We start from the raw sequence: 25,130 nt of genomic DNA, 5'->3' as shown, positions 1-25,130 counted from the left end.
GATGCATTAATTGAACTAGCCTCCCAGGACTTATCTGATTCGCGATCTCAGCTACCTCCGACGGTAGGCACAGGCTCTGAAAAGCTGCATTTGATGACTCTGACCAGGAAATTATGGCCTTGGCTACCCAAGTTACCATGCAAGAGGGAGAGAGGGCTGATCCTGAGGCCTCAAACACCAAGCGAGCCCGGCTCTCTATTGAGACGGTCAGTGGGATCGTTATTAGTAGACCCGTTAGGTAGGGATAATCGGGTTCTTGATACCAACCACAATACGAGAGGTTCTACTGATGGGGGCTCTGCCCACCCTTCACTGAGTTCCGAGGCAGACGGTTATCTTGCATACAGTGCCCTCTGTCATTGCCTCTGTTTTCAAACTCTGGGTGAGTCTATCGACTGACCCATTTGCCTGACACCATATGACCTGAGGTCAAGGTGGATTCCTCGCCAATACTCAGGGCTTGGTTGACGGCCTCACTAAGCCTGTCAACTGATTCCTGGTAACTAGGTGTATCCAAATTGAGGGGCCCCTCGGAATCGTAATTTGAGCTTTGCTCGCTGTCACCCCCTGGAACAGGTGAGCGAGAAGCAGAGCTCATGGACGCTGAGGCACCAGTCGAGCTGGGCGACGCTGAGTGGGTTTGTTTCCCCCCTCGCGTCTGCCTAGAGTGAGGGCGGCCCCTGCAGGCCGGAGGCTCCTGTAAGGTCGAGGATTTCTCCAAGACAGGCGAGCCACTGACCCTGCCACTATCTGGGGCCTGAAGGGACTTGATTGTGCCATAAACTGCGACAAATACAGAGCCCATTCCGGGGCTGGTCGCAGGGGAGGGCTCCTGGGTGCATTAGGGATCGCAGGCCTCGCATACTGATAGCTCTGTGCCTGCGGAAAAGAACGGACCAACCGGAGGTGTGTACGGCAATAGCACTATATGAGCTTGAACCTCAGTTTCATGGCCAGTGACCTTTTATCGGCCACTACCTGACAAGAGCAGTCATACTCAGCCTAGAGTGGCCGGTGGCGACATGCTGGGCCTGCTGGCTGACATAGTGACGCCATTAGTATAGGTGCCCAGCTGGAGGGGGGTAGCACTTACCCACAGTCCTACGCCCCTGAGCGTCCTGAAGTGCAGCAGGAGGGTCTGGGCCGCTCCTAACTTTAAAAATTGCGCCTCGCGACTGGGCGGGCCTGCCAGAAGTAGGCGTGCCTGGGGGCATGACGTCCGGCTGTGGCCTAGCACAGGCCGAAGCCGGGTGCTAAATTTACAGCGCCGCCCGAGGACCCGGGGGCGGGCTGCCGGATATGGATGCTTCAGTGGGCGGGACTCCCGCCTGCAGCCTAGGGAAAACTAGAAGCCGGGGTGAAAAGTTCCGGCGTCGGCCGCGATGAAGAAGCAGCGCCGCGCTGCATGCGCCAGGGAACCGCCACTGGCGCAAACAATGCAGCGAAAACCGCGCCGCACCAGGAAAGCAGCAGGCCATCCATAGGAGCCCTCCCAGCCCACCCTCGATCCGTGCCCCCTGTCCTGATTGCATGGAGCGCTTCAGCTGCCAGCCTGTCAGGTGTGTGTGCGTGGGGGGAGAGGGGGGCTGTGAACAGGATGGTGCAGCCACCCTGGCTCCATCATTCCTTACCCGGGATGAGGAGAGGGACCGTCCGCCATCTTGCAGCACCGCAGTCTAGCATTGGTGGTGCAGTGGGGACCGCACGGACTGTGCTTGTGTCTCTGTACAGCCTAGGGTTTCAATACCTTAGGGTGGTCAGAGCTAAGTCCGGCATCATGTCCCACGTTGCGGGAGAGGATACGTGGAGGCGACACTCGCACGTGCTCGCCCGTTGATGGTTTGGGGAAATCGGACCAGATGTGTGCCTCCTACGGACACTAAGCATGAACTGGTCTCGCCGGCAATCAGGGCGAGGGTGTATACTGCGGAGGAGGAGCTAACCTTTTTATCATTCACTTAGTGTCAGCCTCCTGGCGGCAGTAGCATACACCACAGTCCTGTGTCCCCCAATGATGCGAAGGAGAAATGTTTATTAACCCCTTTCTGACATCGGGCATATATTTACGCCGATGTCGGTATCCCTCCCTTTGATGTGGGCTCTGGCAGTGATCCCACATCTCTCCCGGGACAAGTCAGCTGTTTTGAACAGATGACATGTGCCCGCATTAGCCGCTGGTGGAATCGTGATCCGTCCACGGCTATTATCCAGTTAAATGTCACTGTCAAACGCAGACAGCGGCATTTAACAAGCTCTTCCGGTAATCACGCCATAAATACGCACACCGGTGACCCGCGTCACGTGATCGCGGTTCACCGGTCTGTCGGCATGACAACCAGAGGTCTCCTGGAGACCGTTATGGTTGTCAGTGCCCGATTGCTGTGAGCACCACCCAGTGGTCGGCGCTCATAGCAAGTCAGCAATTCTACTACATAGAGGTGATCTGATCATCGCCTCTATGTAGCAGAGCCGATCGGGTTGTGGCAGCTATTGAAGCATGCCAAAAGTAAAAAAAAAAGTGTTTAAAAATCTAAAAAAATAAAAAAAATATAAAAGTTCAAATCACCCCTCTTCGAACCATTCAAAATAAAACAATAAAAATAAAATCAAACATACACATAGCGCCAGAATTAATTTTTTTGGTCACCGTGACATTACATTAAAAGGCATTAATGGGCGATCAAAAGATCGTATCTGCACCAAAATGGTATAATACCCGAGATCATGCAAAGTTTTGGAATTTTTGTTTTCACCATTTAGATAAAAAAGAACCTAGACATGTTTGGTGTCCATGAAATTTTAATGACCTGGAGGATCATAATTGCAGGTCAGTTTTAGCATTTAGTGAACCGAGTAAAAAAGCCAAAGAAAAAAGTTAAAACTATTGTGAGATTTTTTTTACAATTTCACCGCACTGTGATTTTTTTTTTTCCTGTTTTCTAGTACACAACATGGTAAAACCAATGTTGTCGTTCAAAAGTACAACTCGTCCCGCAAAAAAGCCTTCACATGGCCATATTGACGAAAAAATAAAAAAGTTATGGCTATGGGAAGAAGGGGAGCGAAAAACGAAAACGCAAAACCGAAAAAGCTCCGGGGGATAAGGGGTTAAAGGTACGAGGTTGTACAAAAAGCTGCAGATCTCTTGATACCTGTAAATAAATCAAATTTGCCCTCTGGATAAAAATTAAGACCCTTATTAAGGACGTCCTAATCAGTTGCAGATAATACATGAGTGCTCAAACTAATTACCTTGTTACGCTTAAGGGGGCTTTACACATAGTGATATCGCTAAAGCGTCACCGATTTTGTGATGCAGCAGCGATATTGCTAGCGATATCGCTACATGTGACACTCACCTCCGACCGGCTCCCCCGCTGGATATCGCTGATCGCGCGAGTTCGTGCAGGTCCATTTCGCTTCGTCGGCTTCCTGCTGGCGCCAACGAGCGACTCCATGGATGCAGGCGGAAGACGGACACCCTCGCTGCGTCTGAAAGGTAAGAGAGACCGCCGACCTCTGCTGCATCGCTAGTGAGATCTGCCTGTGTGGCAGCTCACTAGCGACCATTTAGCGATGCACCAGCGATCCTGACCGGGTCATATCATGGTCGGGATCGCTGGTGCATCGCTAAATATAAAGGGGCCTTTATTGTCAGGTGATTTGCGCTTGAATTAATTATTCATTTTAAAAACAGTTACAGACGAACACCTTTACGGAATTTCACTCAAGGACATAGAAGAAGATAATAATGCTGATCGACTACATATATTTTAATATATTTTAGATAAAAATGTTTTTTTTTTATCTTTGACATTTTAAAAATTACAAAGAGGAAAATTGTCTCGTGCAACAGTTTGGGCACCCTTCCTGGTTAGCACCCTGTAGCACCCCCTTTTGCAAGTATCACAGCTTGTAAACACTTTTTGTAGCCAGCCATGTCTTTCAATTCTTGTTTGAGGGATTTTCATCCATTCTTCCTTGGAAAATTCTATCAGCTCATTGAGATTCCTGGTTCAACTTCCAGCCTTTGCTATTTTGAGGTCTAGCCACATATTTTCAATGATGATGAGATCAGGGGACTGTGAGGGCCGTTGTAAAACCTTCAGCTTGCGCCTTTTGAGGTCTATTGTGGATTTTGATGTGTTTAGGATCATTGTCCATTTGTAGAAGCCATCCTCTTCCTCTTTTCAACTTCACCTTTTTTGCAGATGGTATTGTGTTTGCATCAGGAATTTGTTGAAATTTCATTGAGTCTATTCTTCCCTCAATTCGTGAAATGTTCCCCATGCCATTGGCTGCAACACAACCCCAAAGCATATTTGATCTACCTCCATGCTTAATGATAGGCGAGATCTTTTCCTGAAATTCTGTGCCCTTTTTTCTCCACACATACCTTTGATTATTGTGGCTGCAGAGTTCTATTTTCACCTCATCGGTCCACAGGACGTGTTATCAAAATGCATCAGGCTTATTGAGAGGTTCTTTTGCGTACTTCTGATGCTGAATTTTATGGTGAGGACGCAGAAGGTTTTTTTATGACTCTTCCATGAAGGCCATATTTGTACCCTTATCTCTGAACAGTAGAACAATGTACCACAACTCCAGAGTCTGCTAAATCTTTCTAAAGGTCTTTTCAAGCAGGTGTTCTGATTCACTTCTCTAGCAATTCTACAAGCAGCTCTCACTAAAATTTTTCTTGGCCTTCCAGACCTCATCTTGACCTTCACTGTGTTCCTGATAACTGCCATTCCTTAATTACATTTCGAACGGAGAAAATGAAAACTTGAAGAAAACTCTTTGCTACCTTCTTACAGCCATCTCCTGCTTTGTGGGCCTCCACAATTTTCATTTTCAGATTGCTAGGCAGCTGCTTAGAAGACCCCATGGCTGCTGTTTTTTGGCACAAGGTTAGTGGAGGCTGGGAAATTGGCATCACCCGGCCTTTTCTAACGATAATAGTGAACAAGCCATAACATTAACAGGTTAATTAAGGGATGAGACCAAAGTCAAAGTTATCTGAGAACACAAATCTCCAAGGGTGCCCGCACTTTTGCATCAGTTCATTTTTCTTTTTGTAATTTTTAAAATGTAAAACATGACTCTATATATGTATACATGTAATATATTGTGTCTAAAATACAAAGGACATGTGTCATCTTTAACGTTAGGCCTTTTGGAGATCATTTCATCTTCAACTGGCTTTACTGTTACTCTTACTGTTCACAATAACAGTAATTTTGATCAGGGGTGTCCAAACTTTCATCCAGTTTGTGTTCAATATTTAAAAGGGTCTTGCTAAAAACTCAATGAGAAGTTCCATGAATTTCTTTGACCTGTTATTGCAAATGTTTCCTAGTTATTGATGACCTTCTGGTCCTCAATAAGAAAAGAAGGTCTCACACGTGTCCATAATTCTCTCAGGATTCATTGTTTGGGAAGATCATTTCCAGAAAAGCTTTGTTCCACCAGGTTTTGGGTCTTTTAAAAAGTAGATTTTTTTTATCAAAATGTTAAAATCCTTCATACTCTGAGCCCCAGAGCCACCAGTTGTTGGTGCTTCGTTATTGAAAACTTGTTTTACGAGCCAAGACCGTTCCTGGGCATTGTAGTCCATGGTCTGTAGTAAGATGCCCTGTGCGGAGCACAGAATAATAATAGGGAGAAGGAAAAAGACACAAGACGATAATACACAGATGGGAATAATTGGAGAACAAAACATGGAATATTCAGATGGATCCAATCATTGTTTTATAAAAATCACTTATGACATGAACCAAAGCTCTGTAAACCTTGTACACACACGACTCCCCTCCGTACGCCTCGTACACACACGGCTCTGCTCTGTACACCTCGTACACATGTAGCTCCGCTCCATACACCTTGTACACACACAGCTCCGCTCCGTACACCTCGTACACACGTGGCTCAGCTCTGTACACCTCATACACGCGGCTCCGCTCCTTACATCCTGTACACACATGGCTCCACTCTGTACACCTCGTACACACGTGGCTCCGCTCCGTATACCTCGCACACACACGGCTCCGCTCCGTATACCTCGTACACTCGCGGCTCCGCTCCATACACCTCATATACACACAGCTCCGCTCCGTACACCTTGTACACACACAGCTCCGCTTCGTACACCTTGTACACACACAGCTCCGCTCCGTACACCTCGTACACACACGGCTCCGCTCTGCTACATCCACTCTGTAAACCCCTCGTACACACATGGCTCCGCTTTGTACACCTCGTACACACACGGCTCTGCTCCGCACACCTCGTACACATGCGGCTTCGCTCCGTACACCTCGTACACACGCGGCTCCGCTCCGTACACCTCGTACACACATGGCTCCGCTTCGTACACCTTGTACACACACGGCTCTGCTCCGCACACCTCGTGTGCACACAGCTCCACTCTGTACACCTCGTACACACACGGCTCCACTCCGTACACCTCGTACACACACGGCTCTGCTCCGCACACCTCGTGTGCACACATGGCTCCGCTTCGTACACCTCGTACACACACGGCTCCGCTCCTTACACACACAGCTCCACTCTGTACACCTCGTACACACACGGCTCCGCTCCGTACACCTTGTACACACGCTGCTCTGCTACATCCACACTGTAAACCCCTCCTGACCCCACACAGAAACTTCCCCTCATCCAGCACCATGACAACCAGCACAGCAGAGTCCTGCATACACTGAGGCCCCTGATCATGTGACCCCTGACTCCTCCCCTTCTGTGACCTCATCACAGGTCCTGTGCGCACAGAGCAGCCATATATGTGGAGTGCGGCTCTGCGGGTGGAGGCTCCACACCGGGACTGTAGCAGGTAAAGACTCCAATATCCACAGGTGTCCCTTCTAATTGGGGGGCAACTATCCCCTCTAATAATCCTCGGACAGTTCTGACAAACACGGGAAAGTGCCCCTTTATGGAGGGGACAGAAAGTCTGTTTAGTCTCTTTAGCTCCATAGTATCAGCTCTAATCCAATGGTGAGAGAGCGATTTACCCCGAAGAGTCACAGATTGTGGGGTTGTTATATAATGTTATATTTAGGGGGTTTGTGTTGTCTCCTTATAAGAATCACAATGGTTTTGTTCCTTTTCTGCTGATAGATACAAACGACCCAACTATGAAAGACGGGAACCAAGGAGACCTGTATTACTCTCATTATAGTACGGTGCTCCTTATAGACTCATCTTCCATAATACTATTTCTCATCTCATTTACCAACGCTGGAATCGGCATTAGCATCAGCTGCCGACTCCGAGAAAGAAACTGCTTGTTGTCTGTGGCCTAAAATATATAGGTTTTATTAGTAGATGTAAAGAAGGAAACTAAATACTGTAAAATAATAAAAATACTATTGCTGCTTGGGTCCCCGCCAGTCTCTGTATTTCCTGGCCAGTCGCAACATACTTGTGATTCTTACAGCCAATTAGTTGCCGAAGCAGTGAGTAACATAGCCAGTGATTGGGAGCATGGAGGAGATGTCTTAGTCAGCAATTCAACTTAAGTTCCAGTTCATACAAGACTAGAGAATGCAACATCTACACGTTCTGTCTCCTCATATGTTTCCCTTATTATCTCCAGTAATTGTATTATTACACAGGATTTTTATGATGTTACATCGGCTCATCTTCTCATTCAGGTCTCTACGATATCAGAAACTCTCAGTGGACATCTAACTTCCCATCAAGGATAGGTATGGGCAGAGACAAGATGTCGGAGAGGATATTACACCTCACCCTAGAGATCCTCTTCCGGCTTACTGGAGAGGTGAGAGATTCTGATGACGTCACATTACATCATTCTTATCTATGGGAATAACAGATGGACAGAACTGGAGAGGTGAGGACTCTGGAAATGTCTGTAGTGAGATTTAGTAATGTGTCTCTCCATAACCAGGATTACACAGTAGTGAAGAAGACCTCTAGTGAGCGCTGTCAGGACCCTGAGGGATTGAGAAGACTCCTGAGGCCAATCATGGGTCCTCCACCTCACCCCCTGGTAAATGAGGACATCAATGACCAGAAGATCCTAGAACTCACCTACAAGATGATTGAGCTGCTGACTGGAGAGGTGACACTGCTGGGAATTCTGGGACATTATACAGTAACGCTATGAAGGGATCGGGGGATGACGGTATCATTGTATGTGTCAGGTTCCTATAAGGTGTCAGGATGTCGCCGTCTATTTCTCCATGGAGGAGTGGAAGTATTTAGAAGGACACAAAGGTCTGTACAAGGAAGTCATGATGGAGGTTCCCCAACCCCTCACATCACCAGGTAATTGACAGGAATAAATAGGCACAGCCTATAATGTAAAGAATGAATTCAGTCCCTGTATGTGTTTTCTCCGGGAGTTGGAAGACCTCTCCGGGAGTTGGAAGTTTCGCCCCCAGCAGTTCGCCCCCAGGTACACTTTGCCCCCAGGTTGTTTCGCCCCCAGGTTGTTTCGCCCCCAGGTTGTTTCGCCCCCAGGTTGTTTCGCCCCCAGGTTGTTTCGCCCCCAGGTTGTTTCGCCCCCAGGTTGTTTCGCCCCCAGGTTGTTTCGCCCCCAGGTTGTTTCGTCCCCGGATGTTTCGCCCCCGGATGTTTCGTCCCCGGATGTTTCGCCCCCGGATGTTTCGCCCCCGAATGTTTCGCCCCCGGATGTTTCGCCCCCGGATGTTTCGTCCCCGGATGTTTCGTCCCCGGATGTTTCGCCCCCAGCAGTTCGCCCCCGGATGTTTCGCCCCCAGCAGTTCGACCCCGGATGTTTCGCCCCCGGATGTTTCGCCGCCCCAGATGTTTCGGCCCCAAATTAGGCAGGGAATTTCGGCCTTGTGTTTTAGCCCTAAGACCGCTTTCACAGTAGCCACTTTCCCAAGTGCTAAGCACTGGAAAATCGCTAAGAAGATTGCCAATTTTGAATATACTAGATGGTGGCCCGATTCTAACGTATCGGGTATTCTAGAAGGCACAGCCACGTGGTATGTTGCACAGGTTATGTAGTATATTGGACAGTCCACGTAGTACATTGCACAGGCCACGTAGTATATAGGACAGCCAACGTAGTATTTTGGACAGCGCACGTAGTAAATTGCACAGTCCACGTAGTAAATTGCACAGCGCACGTAGTATATTGGCCAGCCAATGTAGTATATTGCACTGGTCACGTAGTATATTGCACTGTCCACGTAGTCTAGGAATGTGGGCACTATATTCGTGTTTAAAAAAAAAAAATAATAAAGATATACTCACCTCAGCCACAGGCCCTGAAGTCCTCGCGCCTCTCTGCAGTGCTGGCGGTGGCTTCCGGTCTGAGCGTAGGACCTGCGATGACGTCGCGGTTACATGACCGTGACATCATCGCAGGTCCTGGACGCATAGCATCGTTCGGACCGGAAGGCACAGCGTGCATTGGAGAGAGGCACGGAGGACAGCGCGACGTTGGAGGGGGTGAGAATAACTTTTTTAATTTTATTATTATTATTTTTAACATTACATCTTTTCACTATTGATGCTGCATAGGCACCATCAATAGCGAAAAGTTGGTCACACAGGGTTAATAGCAGTGTTAACGGAGTGCGGTACACCGCGATCCCTTAACGCTGGCATTAACCCTGTGTGAGCGGTCAGCGGTGAGTGCAGGGCAGTGAAGCAGCGGCCATTTTTATGGCAGACTGTGACCGTCGCTGATTGGTCGTGGGCGTTTTGCCACGACCAATCAGCGACTTGGATTTACATGACAGACAGACGCAGCGACCAATGAATATACGAATAAAACGTTACAGACAGAAAGACGAAAGTGACCCTTAGACAATTATATAGTAGATAAGTCAATGGCTAGAAAAGCGAGATGTTGCTTCGGCCAGCTCTTTTTATTTTATTACAGGAGCTATTTTTGAGCACTTAGCGTTCATCAATAGCCTGTATCTTATGGGTCATTACCGAGAGCGCTCATAAAAGCGCTCTGAAAAATGCCAGTAAAGCACGTGCTTTTGAGTTCTAAAACAGTGGCAGCATAAGGGTGCTTTCACACTTCCGCTACATATGCTCTACAGGCCGCCCGTTCGCTTCTGTAATGCCGCATTCCGCTAACCTGCAGCGGAAAGAAAAGAAGAAAATGCTCTTCTGTTTGTTCTGACACTGATAGCGGAATGCGGCATTACGAAAGCGAACGGGCGGCTGCAGATCGCGGAACCCAGCCGTTCACTTCTATGGGCAATGCAAGCGGAATGCCAGCATTCAGTCAGCATTGCCCCGGGGTCAGCTGGATGTCAGATCCAGAGCCGATCGACCTCTGGCGGCCACAAACACAAGTGTGAAACCGCTCTAAAATTACAGTGTGCAAGAGGCCTAAAATCTAAACAATTTTGAACTTTTACCTGACCAAGCACTGACCTGCTTTGTTGCAAGTTTTGTTGCAGATGTAACAAGTAGCATGGTCACATGTCCTGCAAGTTACATTAGACTAGCTTTTATTCCATCTGTACATCAGAATATAGCAGTGTCTGAAATCTCCACAAAGAGAGAAGTGTACTGCCACAAAAAATCAGTCAGCTTCCACAGCAATTCACTTTCTACAACTATGAATTCAGTTCTGTCCAAACGTGGAAGGAGGAAGTTGGTCCATGAGAATCACAATTACTTATTTTCCAAACGAACCGCTGATGATGTCCATTCCATCTGGGTATGTGAAAAACGGTCGACTTGCAAGGGACGTGTTTGGACCAATGAACAATCTGGCGAAGTTGTGAAAGTAGTCAATCTTCACAATCACGCAGCACAAGCTGCAAGACCTGAAGCAATCCGACTTGTTAATGAGGCTGCGACCAGGGCAAGGACAACACAGGAGACACCACAACAGATTCTCACAGACGTCGTTTCAGGAGCCCATTCTAATGTTGCAGCACTTCTCCCAAGGAAAGCATCACTGAAGAGGACAATACGATTAGCAAGGCAACTTGGCAATATCCCAAGGTTACCTCAAACCCTTGATCAACTTGTTATCCCCCTGGAGTTCCAGGAGATCAGTATTGATGGTGTCCAGCAGCAGTTCCTTCTGCATGACTCTGGTAAGCTACTTAACCATTTAACATTGTATTAAAACAATTCCATTATGCATAATTATTGCAAAGTTTATTTTGCTCAAATGTGAAAAATGCTACACTATAAGGTGCTGATATAAAATACTATGTGATTTTTGCCTTCAAGGGAAACTTTGAGGGTAATATAATGTAGTGAGGCCTACTGATTCCAACTAGTGTTGGCCGATCACTGGAAAGATAGGATCAGATCGGGCTGATCATACCGAAAGATTGGAATTAATTCAGATCCAATCTCCAGAGCTAGATGTAGATATATATATAATATATATGCACACTGTACGCCCGAACAGTGTGTGTATATATGTGGGTGGGTGATGGTGGTCTAGCACTTTTGGAACTTTGAAATGCAATAATGGATTTGTATAGGACTTCAGCAGCGCGGAGGTCTTTCTTCATGGATGCATGTTAAGTACGGGCGGAAGCCAACCCCTGCTCTAGCAGCACACTGAGTCCTCAGCAACAATCTCAGTTGAGCCACTCTTCTTCCAGCTTTCTTGCATATATATAATGGCCCCAAGCTGCGCTGTTAAAAAAATAAACAAACCCAGTTATTCAACTCTCTCTCCGGTGTCCAGCGCTGTCTCCGGCAATGCAGGGAATTCCGAAATCCCAACGCTATGCATTCTGGGTAGTGCACCACCACCTCTGCACATGTGCCGGGCTGTTCTGTGACGTGATGTGGTGCTTTCCCAGGACCGTCTAGTGAGCGGTCCTGGGATCACTCTCCACTGTAGTTAGAGTACGGCAGGCACAGAGTCGGCGATGCGCCACCCGGATTTCGGGATTCCCTGCACTGCTGGGCTAGGAGCCGGAGCCAGTACTGGACACTGGAGAAAGAGGTGAGTAACTGGGTTTGTTTATTTTTTAACAGCGCAGCCTGGAGCCATTTACTAAAGCTAAATATGCACACACGCTGTACACCTGTATAGTGTGTGTGTGTCTGTGTGTGTGTGTGTATATATATATATATATATATATATATATATATATATATATATATATATATATATATATATATATATATATATATATATATATATATATATATATATACGCACACTGTTCGGGCGTGTATGCCCGGACAGTGATTTCAGATTACGGAGGATTCCGATTTCTAATTCAGATCATCATCATGATCTGGCTACAAATCGGATCGTAATTTAAAATAACGATCAGCCTGAAAATCGTAATAAATTACGATCTTCAGTGATCGGACCGGCCAACACTAATTCCAAATATGCAGCATTGTACTGGCCATACCTGTCCTGGATGCTGCCCCGGAGTTCAGCCTCGCCTGTCTGCGGTACGCACGGGCTGAACTGCCATCGCCGGCTGATTCCTCGGCTCTCGTAGTTCAGTCCTGCAGATCCGTGGACAGGTCGGACTGAACTCCGGAGCTCAGGTGAGATACGCCAGGATTTGCAGATGCGTTTTGCCTGCTGCTTCCAAGCACTTTTTAAGCACTTTGCAAGCGCTTTGGCAAAACGCTTCTGCAAATAGGGGACGTGGCCAAGCTCTGCTATGGGCGTGGCCATGCCCTGCTATGGCCTAAACCGAGCGTATTTGGCGTGGTTTGCAGGCATTTTTCGGGAGGTTTCCCTCTTGCCCATTCCCATTCCTTCCGGGATCCGCCGGAAAATAGCTTTGAAGCTATTTTCCGGTGGGGCGTTTTCCGGCGCCGGCCGGAATCCGCCCGTAACCCGCACCATAGACATGAAAGCAGGGCTGTGGAGTCGGTAAGCCAAACCTGCGACTCCGACTCCTCAATTTCCCTTACACCGACTCCAACTCCGACTCCACGACTCCGACTCCCACACATATTGCTTATATTTAAGTGAAAAATTTATTGTAGTACAATGTGAACCTCAGACATTTAATCATTTTTATGATCCAATAATCAAGATATTTAGATAGAACAGAATATATATTGGTGTACTACCCGGTTTTCATTCTTTTTGGTACAGATACGATATGGATAGACAGATATGGATAAATGGATAGATAGAGCAGATTTCTAATCTGCTTTTGCTATTGAGTAACATTATCTATGAGCTCAAAAACCTTTCAGGTGATGCAGTTTTTTAAAAAGATGATCAACTTTTGCAGCTGAAAAACGTATCCTCAAAAAACACAGGAAAAACGCTGTGTGTGAATGTAGCCTTAGATCAGGAATAGAACAGCCATTTATAGGACATTTCATAACTTTCCCAAACTCCTATGAAAAAATATTCAGCACATCCTGCATTGAATTGCTGTACCCAATTTATTATATATTTTAGGAGTCGGAGTCGGTCCATTTTATACCGACTCCAACTCCGACTCCGACTCCACCAAAATGAGCACCGACTCCACGACTCCGACTCCACAGCCCTGCATGAAAGGGCGGGTTTCAGGCAGGAAACACAGCACGGAGTACGCCTGTAAATCCAGCTTGTCTGGATAAAGCCTGAGGCCTCGTGCCCACTGACGGAAGGGGATTGCGGAGCAGCATCTCCGCAGCGGCTGTAATTGCGGTAGCAATTGCAGATCCCACAGGAATCTATTTGTGCCTGCAATTGTGGCCACTATTGTGGTACCCTAATTCTGTGTCAAAATCTTCACTTAACTCTATGGATTTAAGTGCAGGTTTTAGTGCAGGATTTCAGCCCCTTGTCTGAATTGCTGGAATTTTGTTTGTTGAATGGCAGCATACATTGGCATGCTGCACTGCATCGTTTTTTTTGTAAACAAAATTTTGTCATCAGCATGTGGATGGGATTTACACATTAATGCTGCATATGACCCCAGCCTAATGGACCATTCAGTTATGCCTTAGGCCAAAAGCACACTGGTGATTTTACTGGTGTTTTTGCGTCCTGCACAATCCTCTCAATGAGACAGCATAGGCAGCGCGGACGTCACGAACGTCCGCGCTGCCCACCTGACGACTAGCGCGCCCTTCCGCCTGAATGGAATGCCCCATTCAGGCGGGCGGCCCGCCCAGTCGTTCATTCAGACGTCCAGCCGCACGCCGCGTCTGGATGCGGCTGTCAACTAGATGGCCCGTTCAGCATAGTGGCGTCTAGTTGAAGGGTCTAAAGGTACCCTAAAAATGTGACCTATTTCAAGTTTGGAAGTAATTTTTAACAAAAATATATAATTTTCCACTGGGACAATATATGTTGTAAAAAACTACTGGTTGGCCCCTTCACACTAGATTTTGCTTCAGTTTTTTTTATTATGAAATCAGAAAATCTGGAGCAAAATGTGAGTAATGTGAGATATGAACAGAGGCTTCTGATTAGGATATTTTTTTTGTGAATTTATCCCAAAACTCTGTGCTGCTTGTTACACTTTTTCTGTTATTTCCTCTACTAATACTTTGATTTTAAATTAGGAAATGGACACAGCCGTATGTTGATATTTGGAACAAGAGACAATCTCCATCTACTGGCACAAAGTAAAGAGTGGTTTGCTGATGGCATGTTTTTCACTACACCAGCCTTGTTTAAGCAACTTTACACAATCCATGTAGTCCACAGCGGCCTTGTTGTTCCTGTAGTGTACACCTTGCTGACAGACAAGAGCCGTTCTACATACCAGAGGTTGCTGCAAGAGCTGAAGAACTTGCAGCCTGGACTGCAGCCAGACAACCTGATGTTGGATTTTGAACTAGCTGCAATACAGGCATTTGAAAGTGAATTCCCCAACCTTGTGAAGACTGGTTGCTTTTTCCACCTATCACAGTCGGTTTGGCGTAAAGTTCAAAATGAAGGACTCAAGATGCAATACCAAGGTGACCATGAATTTGCCCGTTGGATACGCATGATACCTGCCCTGGCCTTTCTACCACCACAGAATGTTGTGCAATCATTTGAAGAATTGGTGGAAGATCCTGACTTTCCACAAGCAGCCATACCTATTGCCAACTATTTTGAAGACAGCTATATCGGTCGAATGAATCGCAGAGGACGTCAAGCACCTTTGTTTCCAGTTCAGTTCTGGAATGTGTATGAACGAACATTGAATGATCAACAGCGAACAAATAATGATGTCGAAGGATGGCACCGTAGCTTTCGAGAAACATGTGGTACTCTTTTCCAAAATATATACCGGTTCATTAACTGTCTGAAACATCAGCAAGAGCTCCATAGTTTTGAAATTATTCAGATAATAGCAGGAAATCCCATCGCTGCAAGAAACAAAAAGTATGCTGCAATTTCAGCAAGGGTTAAACGTATCGTGCAAGATTTCAATAATAGAAGCTTGATGGATTTTCTGAGAGGCATTGCCTACAGCTTTGATTTTTAGTTCATGGTCACATATTGTATGTTTTTAGAGCAGTGTTTTTAGCTGTAAAATAATTCAAGCATTATAACCTGTAATTTGTATTTTCTCTTTTTCTCTAATCCTTCCCCTCTATACCTTTTTATGTTTCTTGTTAAAACAGTTTTGATATATACAGTTAAAGCATAACTCTACAAAAAACATGTTATGATATAGTACCTGTGCCCATGATATTCATTTCCAAAGGAGACCTTCCAGCAGCTTCACTTCTGTGTGAAAAGTCTCATCCAAGTTAAAGCTCCATGTGCTGCAGGATTTCAGTGGTTGCTAAGGAGGTTGTCAGAGCACATGAGCGGAGGGTGAAGGGGAGCTTTGCAGAGGGCTGTGAACAAGCAGCCCTGAATATATCATAGGGAGCCAGGATCCGTTCTGCTCCCAAGGGGGCACGACCTCCTTAGTAACCAATGAAATCCTACTATTTTCCTGTCTGTTTGTTACTCATCTAGAAAACAAAGTTTGAGAATAAAAAAAACTAATTTGATCAGAATTCTATATCTTAGACTCATATGTAGAGTTGAGCGAAACGGGTCGAAAAATTTCAAAAGTCGCCGACTTTTGGCAAAGTCGGGTTTCATGAAACGAAACCCGACCCTAGGATGAGGTCGGCCACGAGGTCGGCGACTTACACGCCAAAGTCGCGTTTCAAAAGTTTGTTTTGCGCTCTTTTTCAGCCAATCAGGATCCACGGACACTGTGGGCAACGTGATGACATAGGCAGGGGTCACCACCATCTTTCAGAAGGGCATGCAAGTGATTGGCTTGCTTTGGTGGGCGTCACAGGGGGTATAAAAGGGCGTGCACGCCGACCGCCATCTTACTTCTGCCGATCTCAGTATAGGGAGAGGTTGCTGCTGATTCTGTAGGGAGAGCGTTAGGCAGGGAAAAAGACAAAAAAACTGCTTCTGCTGCTAGCGATTTGGCCTGCACAACACACCAGTCACTGTATGTGCAGTGCAAGGGGAGGCTATATAGTGGTGTATCAGTGGTGTTGGTTGTTGGGCTGCCTTCTAAGGCTTCCTGACATTCCTGCATTGCTGTTTACCCACTGCTCCGCAAACTGCTTTTTTAAAAGCAATCCCAATTTTTTTTTTTTGTCCTGCTGAGAAGAAAAAAAAACTGCTTCTGCTGCTAGCAATTTGGCCTGCACAACACACCAGTCACTGTGTGTGCAGTGCAAGGGGAGGCTATATTGTGGTGTATCAGTGGTGTTGGTTGTTGGGCTGCCTTTTAAGGCTTCCTGACAGGCTGGCATTGCTGTTTACCCACTGCTCTGCAAACTGCTTTTTAAAAGCAATCCAATCTCCCTTATCCTCTAGTCACTTTTGTCACAGCTGTGCCATCGAGCCTGTCACATAGCGCTCAGATATTCATTGGGCCTCACACAATCCAAAAGTGTCCAGTGTCCAAAAGTGTGTGCAGAGATTCAAAATCTCCCTTATCCTCTAGTCACTTTGGTCACAGCTGTGCCATCGAGCCTGTCACATAGCGCTCAGATATTCATTGGGCCTCACACAATCCAAAAGTGTCCAGTGTCCAAAAGTGTGTGCAGAGATTCAAAATCTCCCTTATCCTCTAGTCACTTTGGTCACAGCTGTGCCATCGAGCCTGTCACATAGCGCTCAGATATTCATTGGGCCTCACACAATCCAAAAGTGTCCAGTGTCCAAAAGTGTGTGCAGAGATTCAAAATCTCCCTTATCATCTAGTCACTTTGGTCACAGCTGTGCCATCGAGCCTGTCACATAGCGCTCAGATATTCATTGGGCCTCACACAATCCAAAAGTGTCCAGTGTCCAAAAGTGTGTGCAGAGATTCAAAATCTCCCTTATCCTCTAGTCACTTTGGTCACAGCTGTGCCATCGAGCCTGTCACATAGCGCTCAGATATTCATTGGGCCTCACACAATCCAAAAGTGTCCAAAAGTGTGTGCAGAGATTCAAAATCTCCCTTATCCTCTAGTCACTTTGGTCACAGCTGTGCCATCGAGCCTGTCACATAGCGCTCAGATATTCATTGGGCCTCACACAATCCAAAAGTGTCCAGTGTCCAAAAGTGTGTGCAGAGATTCAAAATCTCCCTTATCCTCTAGTCACTTTGGTCACAGCTGTGCCATCGAGCCTGTCACATAGCGCTCAGATATTCATTGGGCCTCACACAATCCAAAAGTGTCCAGTGTCCAAAAGTGTGTGCAGAGATTCAAAATCTCCCTTATCCTCTAGTCACTTTGGTCACAGCTGTGCCATCGAGCCTGTCACATAGCGCTCAGATATTCATTGGGCCTCACACAATCCAAAAGTGTCCAGTGTCCAAAAGTGTGTGCAGAGATTCAAAATCTCCCTTATCCTCTAGTCACTTTGGTCACAGCTGTGCCATCGAGCCTGTCACATAGCGCTCAGATATTCATTGGGCCTCACACAATCCAAAAGTGTCCAGTGTCCAAAAGTGTGTGCAGAGATTCAAAATCTCCCTTATCCTCTAGTCACTTTGGTCACAGCTGTGCCATCGAGCCTGTCACATAGCGCTCAGATATTTATTGGGCCTCACACAATCCAAAAGTGTCCAGTGTCCAAAAGTGTGTGCAGAGATTCAAAATCTCCCTTATCCTCTAGTCACTTTGGTCACAGCTGTGCCATCGAGCCTGTCACATAGCGCTCAGATATCAGTGGGCCTCACACAATCCAAAAGTGTCCAGTGTCCACAAGTGTCTGCAGAAATTCAAAATCTCCCCTGTCCTATAGACACCTTGTACCTTGTTTTACATTACTATATAGTTTGTTGGATTTTGTCTACATTTCTACCAAAAATGAGGAAGGCTGGTGGAAGAGGCCGTGGAATTGGGCGGGGGTTGGCAGCTGGTAATGATGGTGTTGGTGGTGGATCTGATGGTAGTGGCAAGAGCAAAATAGGACCGAATGCAGGAGGTGTTGAGCCTGCGTCATCATCTGGCTACATAAGGCCTCGAACGCTTAGTTTTCTAGGAGTTGGCAAACCGCGTTTAAAGCCAGAGCATCAGGAAAAAGTTTTGTCTTACATTGCTGACTCAGCCTCCAGCTCTATCGCCTCCTCTTCTTCAGTTGTAAAAAGTAAAAGCACTGAGTCGTCATTGGAGGCTCATGTTCATGAACCACACCTTTCCTTGTGTCCTTCACCCCAACCAAGATTGAAGGATGACGCAGGCCATACTACTGATTACTCCATGGAGCTGTTTTCACATACCATGCCTGGATTATCAAGTAAAATGGTGAATTACCCAGGCCAAGATGAATCTGACATGGAGTGCACTGATGCACAGCCGCTGATGGATGATTCTGCTGGTACATTCACTCAGAGCACTACATTGTCCTCGCAGTGTACAGAGCCAGATTCTGACCCTGATGAGACTCAGGTGCCCCTTCCCGCACACTATACCACCATACACGGTGACACAGAGGAAGGTGCACATGACATAGAAGAGGAGGTGATGGATGACCCAGTTGTTGACCCAGATTGGCATCCATTGGGGGAAGAGGGTGCTGCTTCCAATAGCTCAGATGAGGAGCATCCACAGCAGACATCGACATCGCAACAGCTGTTATCTGGCAGGCCCGGAGCACTCCAAAGACAGGTTCCAAACATCAAAAGAGTTGCTGGACAGCTTGTCCAGAGTGTCAAAAGATCACAGCGTGCTAGGCCGCAAAATGTCTGCCAAAGTAGGAAGAGTGCAGTGTGGCACTTTTTTGAACAAAATCCTCATGATCAGGCCAAGGTTAGAAGTGCGCAAAGACCTTTAGCCGAGGGAAAAATCTGAAAAATTTGAATACCAGTTGCATGCTTAGACATTTACCCAGCATGCACTTGCAAGCGTGGACACAACACCAAACCTCAAGTGCCACATGTGCAACTGATCACAACGAAGGTAGTCATCAACGCTACATTGTTTCCCCCACTGTAAGCCCACCGGTTAGCACAGCAGCAAATGTTGAGGTGTCGTTGCAAGGCCACAGCAGTCAGGGAATCCCACTGTTATATCAACGAAAGACTGATTCTAGGCCATCAGAAAGAACACCAACTCCATCACCATCATCAACCCTCTCTCAGTCCGCCCTGTCCACCGCTACTTCCACCATATGCAGCTCTCAAGTCCAGCTCACCCTCCCAGACACTATGAGTAGGTCAAGAAAGTACTCAGTCTCTCATCCGCGTACACTGGGTTTGAACGCCCACATTGCCAAACTAATCTCGTTTGAGATGATGCCCTTTCGGTTGGTGGAAAGCACAGCTTTCCGCGAACTCATGGCCTATGCAGTATCACGCTATGACCTACCCAGTCGCCACTTCTCTCGCAAAGCCATCCCAGCCCTCCACCATCATGTGAAAGACCGCATTGTCCATGCACTCAAGCAGTCAGTGAGCGGAAAGGTGCACCTCACAACTGATGCATGGTCCAGTCGGCATGGCCAGGGCCGTTACGTGTCCATCACTGTGCACCGGGTTAATGTGGTGGATGCAGGGTCCACAGGGGACAGCGGTGGTGGGACAGTGCTGCCTAGCCCACGGTATAGGAAACAGTTGGCTGTAGGCGTTCGACCCTCCTCCTCCTCCTCCAGAAGCGAAAGCTCGTCCACAGAGCGCAGTCGTACGAGCACTCCATCTGCAGCTGCCACTGTTGCACACGATGTGTCCCCCTATCGAGCAGCTAGTGGAAAGCGTCAGCAGGCTGTGTTGCAGATGATGTGTTTGGGCAACAGACACACCGCCGAGGTGCTGGCCGAGTACTTGAAGCGACAAACTGAGTCATGGCTGGGCAGTGTACATCTTGAGGCAGGCAAGGTAGTTAGTGATAACGGCCGTAATTTTGTGGCAGCCATAGCCCTTTCAAAACTCAGCCATATACCTTGCTTGGCTCACACCTTGAACCTGGTGGTGCAGTGCTTCCTCAAAAATTATCCAGAGTTAACAGCCCTGCTCCAGAAGGTGCGAAGACTGTGCGCGCACATCCGCCGGTCGCCTGTACACTCCGTTCGTATGCAGAAGCTGCAGCGATTGCTCCACCTTCCCAACCACCGCCTTATTATCGACATTGCAACAAGGTGGAACTCCACCCTGCACATGGTGGAGCGGCTGTGCGAGCAGAGGCAGGCCATAATGCATTTGTGGGAGGATACACGGCCAGGCACTTTGAGAGCAGACATGGAGTTGACAGGTGTGCAGTGGTCGAAGCTGAAAGACCTCTGTAAAGTCCTTCAGTGTTTTGAGGAATGCACACGGCTGGTAAGCGCAGACGACGCCATCCTAAGCATGAGCATCCCACTTATGCGTCTGCTCATGCAAACTTTGACGCACCTTAAGGAGCAGGCGTCTGCAGCCAATGTTGATGAGGAGGAAGAGGAGGAGGGAATCCTTGATGACATTCAGCCATTGTCTGCTCAGGGACCTCTCCTGGACGAGGTGGAGGAAGAAGAGGAGGAGGAGGATGATGGGGATGATTACTTAGGGGAGGAGGATGCATCTCGTGGGGCAAGTGAAAATGTTGGCGTGGCAAGGTCTGGTACAGGGTTTGTGCGTGACTGGAGGGATGTGGATTTGCCAGAAAGTGCTCCTCCAACCAGCACTCGCAGTGCATCATTGACACCGGGAACATTGGCCCACATGTCAGATTATGCCTTGCAGATCCTGAAAAGGGACCCACGCATTGCCAAAATGATGAACGATGACGACTACTGGTTGGCCAGCATCCTGGATCCACGCTATAAAGGCAAATTACAAAACATCATGCCACAGGAGAACCTTGACCTAATATTGGCTAATAAACAAGCAACTCTGGTAAATCGGTTGCTTGAGGCATTCCCAGCACACAGCAGCGGTGATGGTTCTCACACGAGCCGTACGGGCCGGGGGCAGCTTGGCAGAGGTGTTCGTGGTGCACACAGCAGAAGTGGCGTTGGAGACAGGGGTTTCATGACAATGTTGTGGACTGATTTTTCAAGTACCGCTCACACAACTGGTAATACTGCATCGATGGAAAGTGACAGGAGACAGCAGTTGTCAACTATGGTTACAAACTACTTTTCCTCCCATATCGATGTTCTCCCACACAGGTCATTCCCCTTTGACTATTGGGCCGCTAAACTGGACACCTGGCCTGAATTGGCCCAATATGCCTTACAGGAGCTCGCTTGCCCAGCTGCAAGTGTGCTATCGGAAAGAGTCTTCAGTGCAGCTGGATCAATCCTGACAGAAAAAAGGACCCGTCTGTCAACCCAAAATGTGGATGATCTAACCTTCATTAAAATGAACCACGCATGGGTTTCCAAGGATTTTGTCCCACCTTCCCCTGATGACACATAGGGTGACAGAAAAATGGCTTGCTTTGGTCCACCTCTTCCTGGGACTTGACCTATTTCACCTTTTGCATCAGCTGAATGTCCAACATCAACATATGCCACTTTCTAAAACTCCCTAACTGTGCTGCCTCCCCCCCCCATGGCCGGGGTCACCACCTAGCGCACGACACCGTGCGAGTGCCATTGCCCTGGACAGGTGGGTAGGCCGACTCTTGGGCGCGGGCACTGGTACAGGGTCCTTCATAGTGCAATCAAGTGTCTCTGACGGTGGTGGTGCACACCCGCCGTCAGACACACCGCCGTACTATGAGGGGCCCAGTGCCAGTACCGACGCCCACGAGTGGGCCCCCCTTGCTTGGGCAGGGCCCCAGCATTTGCAATCTTTACCTCTCCCTGCTCCTCCGCTGTGTAGTCTGGGCCGTCAAATCCATACTGTGCCTGACACCGTCTGAGCCTGCCTCCTGATGTATAGACATATATTTTGAATGTGTAAGCTATCCATACATGTTATCCGGGGAAACGGTACCCTTTCTAACCTTTGTGCAATCACGTGCAATCCATACTGGGCCTAACACCGTCTGAGCCTGCCTCCTGAGACATATATTTTGAATGTGTACGCTATCCATACATGTTATCCGGGGAAACGGTACCCTTTCTAACCTTTGTGCAATCACGTGCAATCCATACTGGGCCTAACACCGTCTGAGCCTGCCTCCTGAGACATATTTTGAATGTGTACGCTATCCATACATGTTATCCGGGGAAACGGTACCCTTTCTAACCTTTGTGCAATCACGTGCAAACCATACTGGGCCTAACACCGTCTGAGCCTGCCTCCTGAGACATATATTTTGAATGTGTACGCTATCCATACATGTTATCCGGGGATACGGTACCCTTTCTAACCTTTGTGCAATCACGTGCAATCCATACTGGGCCTAACAACGTCTGAGCCTGCCTCCTGAGACATAAATTTTGAATGTGTACGCTATCCATACATGTTATCCGGGGAAACGGTACCCTTTCTAACCTTTGTGCAATCACGTGCAATCCATACTGGGCCTAACACCGTCTGAGCCTGCCTCCTGAGACATATATTTTGAATGTGTACGCTATCCATACATGTTATCCGGGGAAACGGTACCCTTTCTAACCTTTGTGCAATCACGTGCAATCCATACTGGGCCTAACACCGTCTGAGCCTGCCTCCTCAGACATATATTTTGAATGTGTATGCTATCCATACATGTTATCCGGGGATACGGTACCCTTTCTAACCTTTGTGCAATCACGTGCAATCCATACTGGGCCTAACACCGTCTGAGCCTGCCTCCTGAGACATATATTTTGAATGTGTACGCTATCCATACATGTTATCTGGGGATACGGTACCCTTTCTAACCTTTGTGCAATCACGTGCAATCCATACTGGGCCTAACACCGTCTGAGCCTGCCTCCTGAGACATATATTTTGAATGTGTACGCTATCCATACATGTTATCCGGGGATACGGTACCCTTTCTAACCTTTGTGCAATCACGTGCAATCCATACTGGGCCTAACACCGTCTGAGCCTGCCTCCTGAGACATATATTTTGGATGTGTACGCTATCCATACATGTTATCCGGGGAAACGGTACCCTTTCTAACCTTTGTGCAATCACGTGCAATCCATACTGGGCCTAACACCGTCTGAGCCTGCCTCCTGAGACATATATTTTGGATGTGTACGCTATCCATACATGTTATCTGGGGATACGGTACCCTTTCTCACCTTTGTGCAATCACGTGTAATCCATACTGGGCGTGAGAACGGCTGGCGAGCTGTTAAGCAAGCTACAGCACCTGTGGTTTGCACACGTAAGTTTTTCATTTTTTCAGGAATGACGGTTAGGCCTAATTCCGGAACTGCGGTTGACCTGCACTTACTGGGAAATCATTGTTCGCGGGTAATAATTGTAATCAGTGATCCCCATCACTAACGTTGTTCAGCAGGTTATCTGCACCTGTAAGCGACAAACGCTGGCCTTTTCAGTGTAGCGCACATGCAGCCACGGACATGTAAGGGCATGACACACCAGTTATTGGCCAATCTCATGTGCCAGAGCCTCACGTGTCCCTCTAGTAAGCCGGACTCGGACCGCGGGGCATGACGGAGTCTCGTTCGTTAACGGAATTAAGCTTGCAATGTGTGCATCTGTTCTGTAGCTGGCATGGTTGAGGTTTCCCAGGTGGAGTCGAATTTAACCGTAGGCTCCACTCCTGGTGGTGCCCTTCTGGACATTCCTTTAAGGTTCAGCTTTGCAACCATACTGCCCACGTAAAACAAACACTTTGCCTTCATGAACGCTGTTTGGAGGGTCATGACTCGTGGGAATAACGCCGCCCAATCAGTTAACCTGCTAGAGAGATCCTTCGCTGCTCCCAAGCATGACATCACACTCCCTAGGAAGAAGGTAATGCCACTGTGGCGACCGTACTCCTGGGGGCGACACAAGTGCACTGATGCCCAGCCACTGCTCGATGAATCTGCTGGTACATTGACCCAGACCACTACATTCCCCTCGCACGCTACACGACCTGAATCTGACCCTGATGAAACTCAGGTTACCCTTCCCATATACAGTTCCATCTTACACGGTGTCAAAGAGGAAGCTGCAGATGAAAGGTTCGGCCCACCCGCCATCAGACACACCACCGTACTATCAGGGGCCCTGTGCCAGTGCCGTCGCCAACGAGTGGGCCCCCCCTGCTTGCCCAGGATCACAGCACTTGCAAAGTTGAAATACTGTGCAGTGAGATGGAAGATGGGGACGACGAGGAATCCAGACAAGTACAGGGATTCCCTAGCGAGGAGACTTATTTGATTGTTTTCAATGTTGGGACAGCAATTTTTGGGGAGCACTATACTCTGGAGAATGATAGATGGGGCCCACCATACACTGGAACATTCCAAAGGTGGACATCAGACACTGGAGCAGCATTTACAGGGCCCATTATACACTAGAGCATTAGAAATGGGGCCCATTATGTTTGGAGCATTATTTGGGCCCATAAGACAGTGGAGCTTCATCCATGGGGACCAACATATACTGTAGCATTATGTGGAGCTCATCATATACTGTTTCAAACATTATATGGGACCAATGATTCTGTATGGAGAAATAGATGGGCCTCGTCATGAGATGTAAAAAGTGAAGTATTTTTCATTGTACTATACCGCTATTTCTCTGCCGTATCGGAGCATGATGAGTTGTGGTATGTGTTAAAGGGGCGCTCTTTCGCCCAGGGCACATGAAAACCTGCAGCCAGCCCTCCCCCCCCACAACTTTAGCCAAATAACCCCCATTTTTCAGTGCGT

General features: G+C 47.7%; 2 protein-coding genes across 2 annotated transcripts in view; both read left to right on the top strand.

Moving 5' to 3' along the window:
- Positions 1-25,130, top strand: part of LOC141055837 (uncharacterized) — a 70,897-nt gene that overhangs the window by 14,996 nt on the left and 30,771 nt on the right. The window contains 3 exon segments of the mRNA XM_073552547.1: positions 7,677-7,804; positions 7,934-8,107; positions 8,190-8,313. Of these exon segments, the coding sequence (XP_073408648.1) occupies positions 7,677-7,804; positions 7,934-8,107; positions 8,190-8,313 (426 nt within the window).
- LOC141055853 (uncharacterized) lies at positions 8,655-15,938 on the top strand. Its single transcript, XM_073552574.1, has 2 exons — positions 8,655-11,087; positions 14,497-15,938. The coding sequence occupies exons 1-2, from the start codon at positions 10,454-10,456 to the stop codon at positions 15,408-15,410; spliced, it is 1,548 nt and encodes a 515-aa protein (XP_073408675.1). The 5' UTR covers positions 8,655-10,453; the 3' UTR covers positions 15,411-15,938.

This window comes from Dendrobates tinctorius, unplaced genomic scaffold, assembly GCF_039654945.1.
Source record: "Dendrobates tinctorius isolate UK_male_01 unplaced genomic scaffold, ASM3965494v1 ptg000192l, whole genome shotgun sequence".
In the NCBI taxonomy this organism is placed as follows: Eukaryota; Metazoa; Chordata; class Amphibia; order Anura; family Dendrobatidae; genus Dendrobates; species Dendrobates tinctorius.
Note: the sequence above shows the minus strand (reverse complement) of the source record. Positions and strands in the feature narration are given on the sequence as shown.

What these genes read in the sequence shown, in the direction of transcription:
- LOC141055853 (XM_073552574.1), top strand. Translation starts at nt 10,454, where the DNA reads ATGGTCACATGTCCTGCAAGTTACATTAGACTAGCTTTTATTCCATCT. An exon ending in GTTCCTTCTGCATGACTCTG is followed by an intron (nt 11,088 to 14,496) that starts GTAAGCTACTTA and finishes ATTTTAAATTAG; the next exon opens with GAAATGGACACAGCCGTATG.